This window comes from Budorcas taxicolor, chromosome 5, assembly GCF_023091745.1.
Source record: "Budorcas taxicolor isolate Tak-1 chromosome 5, Takin1.1, whole genome shotgun sequence".
In the NCBI taxonomy this organism is placed as follows: Eukaryota; Metazoa; Chordata; class Mammalia; order Artiodactyla; family Bovidae; genus Budorcas; species Budorcas taxicolor.
Window position 1 is genome coordinate 157,518,549 of NC_068914.1, and position 4,078 is coordinate 157,522,626.

The 4,078-nt window shown below is 59.4% G+C and overlaps 1 protein-coding gene across 1 annotated transcript; it reads left to right on the forward strand.

The window, feature by feature from the left end:
• Positions 1-703: 703 nt before the first annotated feature.
• BIK (BCL2 interacting killer) lies at positions 704-3,725 on the forward strand. The gene is made up of 4 exons (XM_052639311.1): positions 704-846; positions 2,088-2,195; positions 2,871-2,988; positions 3,645-3,725. Exons 1-4 carry the CDS (start codon positions 704-706, stop codon positions 3,723-3,725), a joined length of 450 nt encoding a protein of 149 aa, XP_052495271.1.
• The last annotated feature ends 353 nt before the right edge of the window (positions 3,726-4,078 follow it).

A 4,078-nucleotide genomic window follows, 5' to 3' on the forward strand; every position in this document is an offset into this window, starting at 1 on the left:
CATGACTGTTGGAAAAACCACGGCTTTGATATATGTCAACCCCAGTCTCCCAGTTCATCCAACCCCACCCCTCGGCGTGATCCCGGTTTTGAAAATGTGTGTGCTCTGCATGTGTTTAAAAACTGACACTATCTCTCTGGGAGTTGGGATTGTGAGTGACTTTTCCTTGCTTAGCCTGTGATATTTGCCTCTTTCTGCTTAGGGGGAGTAGCAGTAGGAAGCTGGCAGAACCCAAGGAATTGGCACTCTGGATGGAGCCCAGCTTTAGTCCACTATGACATCAGACATCTGGGATCTTTTGTTTGACTATAGGCCTCTTGGGGATAGCATTAGAGCCTTGCATTTATAGTCCGATTTTCTCTTTTTTGGGGGGGCCACACCATATGACTTGCGGGATCTTAGTTCCCCGACCAAGAATTGAACCTGGGCCGCAGCAGTGAAGAGTGTCAAGTCCTAACCACTGGTCCACCAGGGAAGAAGTCCCTGATTCTCTTTTCACAAAGGAAGAAGGCGAGACCCCTTATAAATCTCCAAATCCCTGAGATGGATGAGCGAGAACAGAGAGGCATGGTGACCCTCCCAGAGGCACACAGCAGAATTCGTGCCAGGGGGAGCTGGGGTGGAGGTAAGGTGACTAGTAAGTGATACCCCAGATCGCACACTTCTGAGCCTCCACTCCTTGTCTTTTTCTTCCAGAGAAGAAATGTATCAAGCAAGACCCCTCTCTAGGAACCTCTTTTTGTACACCTTCCTACAAAACCATGGCCCAGGCTTCCTGGATGACCAAGACTCGGGGCTTCCCGGCGTGACCAGCATCTTGGAGTTCCACCCCATCTCCCCCTACAGGTAGGGGTAGCCTTGGGCCCGGCCCACCCTCATTCCTGGTCAATGACTGTGGCAGGTGGTTAGCAGAGCCCTCTGCATTCTCTGGGCAGGGCTGCAGCGTGGAAATTCCCCAGGCGTGGTCACGGAGGCAAGCTCCCTGGGCGGAGCTGCTCACAGAGGAACCCCTCCGAGCACCCAGCATAGTCAGCCCCAGGACCGCCCTGCAGTGCTGGCCATCAGAATGACTCGAGCTCGTGGCCTTGACGGAGTGCCTCCTGGCCCTTCTGACCACAGTCACGTCAAGGTCTCATAGGAGACGGATTTGGTTTTAGAGAACCAGCAGGAGGCGGCTTCAGATGCAGTTCCCAACCCTGGCGATCAAGGCAGGGAGGAGGAGACTGTCCCAGCATCAGCACCAGGCTTCTAGAGGCTTCCCTCCTGCTTCAGGCCTCGGAAAACTCTTAGCCATTAGGCCTTGGGCGTGGGCTCGGGGCTGGTTGGAATCTTAGGTATGGAGGGACTTGGGGACCTGCCCCCTTCCCCTCCGTGTAGATGGAGTTGGGGGGCGGTGTCGTCCTGACTTTAGCCTGCCACCCGATTGCCCGCCAGCCCTCCCTAGCATCACCGTCCCCCCTCCCCTCCTCCCCACCTCCCCGCCCAGACTGGGCAGGTGGCTGGGGCTAGGCTGGGAGGGACTTGGAGTCCGGGGAATTTCCAGCCAAGTCACCGGGTTGGAATGTGGGCAGCACCCTGGGAGCAAGGCTGAAGCCGGCCCAGGTGCCCAGAGTGTGAATGTGAGCATCTCCGTTTCCATCAGGGAGTCAGTGGTCGGGGAGGGCCACGTAGCCCCTCCTTTCTCAGAAGGGGTGGTGACATCAGAGGTGGGTTCGGGATTAGGGACTGGGAAACACGTCCCAGGTACCTCCCTGGACTTCCTGGGGTGCTTGGATTACCTTGGAGGGGAAGGGAGGCTAATTGTTGTCACAGGCATTGAGTACCTCCCTGCCTTCCCACAAAACGGGGGGTGGGGGCAGGCTCCACCGGGGCAGCCCCCTCCCCAGGGTCCAGCATCTGTGCTCCAGGGACCTCCCCCGGGGATGGGCCCTCACTGGCTTCTTCTGAAGCAAAGTAGGAGCCAGAGGAGGGGGCGTGTGAGGGTTCCCTGCCCCCCCCTGCTGCCCCCACCTTGGTGGATCTGGGGGTCTGGGGGCATGGGGTCACCAGCCCAACCACCCCAGGTCCCTTTCCTTGCCTCCCTGCAGTGACAGTCCACACTACCTGGCCATGCAGCTGGCCTCCATTGCCGACGAGATGGAGCTGAGGTTGCTGCTGCCCCAGTTCGTTGAGCCCTTCTGGATGACCATGTACAGGTGACAAGCCCCACTGGGCCCAGGACGCCCGTAGACCAGGGTTGGCCCCCCGTGGCTCCACTCCCGGTGTGGGGGCGCGGCTCGGAGCCCAGAGCCCTCTAGTCTCTGGAGCTGTCCTGGGCCGCAGACCCCAGTGCCCTCCTCTCCCCTCTATCCTCAAGCCAAGATAGCCTCTTTCCAGAAGAATCTTGACTGAAGACAACAGGAAGTGCTCAGGGAGCCGGGATGGAGCTCTGTGCCCAGCGTTATGGGCAGTCTTCTGTGTGGGGGTGGGAGTCCTTGCAGGAGGACTCAGCTGCCAGCGTTTGCCAGCTTCCCTGCGGGTTCTCAGAGCCTCGCAGACTTGCCGGGTGAGACCAGAGAGACCATGACTACCGATAACTAGGATGCAAGCTGGCAGGGGGTCTTGTGTCCAGGGAAGCAGCCTGCCTTAGAGGGGCCCAGGTCTCTCTCGGAACGTGACTCCTCCTGCACCAGCCTCTGGGAGCCCATGAGCGGTGGGGCGTCGCCCAGCTCCCAGGACGCAAGTCCAGATCCTCACGGGGTGAATTTAGAACCAGAGGGCCGGGTGACAGTGGGTGGGAGGGGACAGGCCTTCTCCTCCCCAGCGGTCCCTGGAGGCCACCTCTTGCCCCTGCTCCTGTGTAACGGCCCTGCCCCCTTTCTGTCTTGCAGCTTGTTTTTCCCCTACAGCCATGTAGGGCTCAGGGATGTTCTGAGAAGCTTTATGGTTGCTTTCACCAACCTCAGGGAGAACCGAAGGCTCTGGAGCTTCCTGACTCTCAGGGACCGGGTAAGCGAGCCTTGAACTCCTGACCTTGATTTCCATCCGGTGTGGGGTGACTGCTCTGGAGCAGCTGCTTGGGGCTCACCCTCTCTGGATGTCACTCCCGACTGTCTCGTCTTGCCCGCTCCCCGCATCTTCTACCGCTGCCTGGTCCCCAGGGGCCTCTGGGTTTGATGCTGCGGTTCATGGGCTGGATGCATGCATCTGCTTCCTCATCTGGGCTGTGCTTTTCCCCCTCTGCCAGGAATTGCCTTCATCAGGCAGACCGGCTGCTCACAGTTGCCTCTTGTCCCAACGAGCAGCTTTCCGGACCCCTCCTCTTCCCTCCCCATCAGTGCGGGCCGAATGCCGCAGTCCATTCTGTCAATATCACACCGGTTTTCCTGGCAGACCAGCAGCCCCCAGTGGGCCGGCCTCCTCTACTGCCGCACCCTCCGGGCCATGGTCCTCTCCTACCCCTCCCGTGTTTCTCATCTTTCCAGTCACCCCGTCCCAGACCCCCCCAGTTCTTCCTGCGGCCCCCATGTTAGCCGATGACTCCCCACACCACCCCCGTTCCCACCCTCGCCTGGCTGGCTCCCCGTGTCCGCAGGGCGGGGGGTTAAACGGGCGGGCCTCCTGCCGACTGGAGGTCCTCACCTGTCGCCACCTTCATCCCACAGGTGTCGCCCAGCCTGTGGCCCGAGCTGGCGCTGTCCCTGCTGGTGGTGGCGATGCTCAGCTGGGGGTGCCGCCTCCACTGACCGAGCCGCTACTCGTGTGGGGGTGGGGCTGGCCCCTCCCCCTCGACCACCACCCTGGCGGTGGCCCTGTTTTGGTGGTGTTGTCTTTTAACTGTTTTCTGATGATGCCTTTTTTTTTTTTAATTTAAACTCTGAGTGCTGGGACACTGAGGTTCATACTAGTTTTTTTTTCTTGGTTTTTTTTTTTTTTTTTGTAAGAGAAATGAATTTATTATACCTCTGGGGTCGTTACTGGTTAACGACCCATTCTCCCGGCCCCAGCCCGCTCTGCAGTGGCCTGTCCTGAGATGGAGCCTCCCTCTCATGGGTTGGTCGAACAGGGGGCGGCGGGGGGAGTGCTGGTCACACCCCCG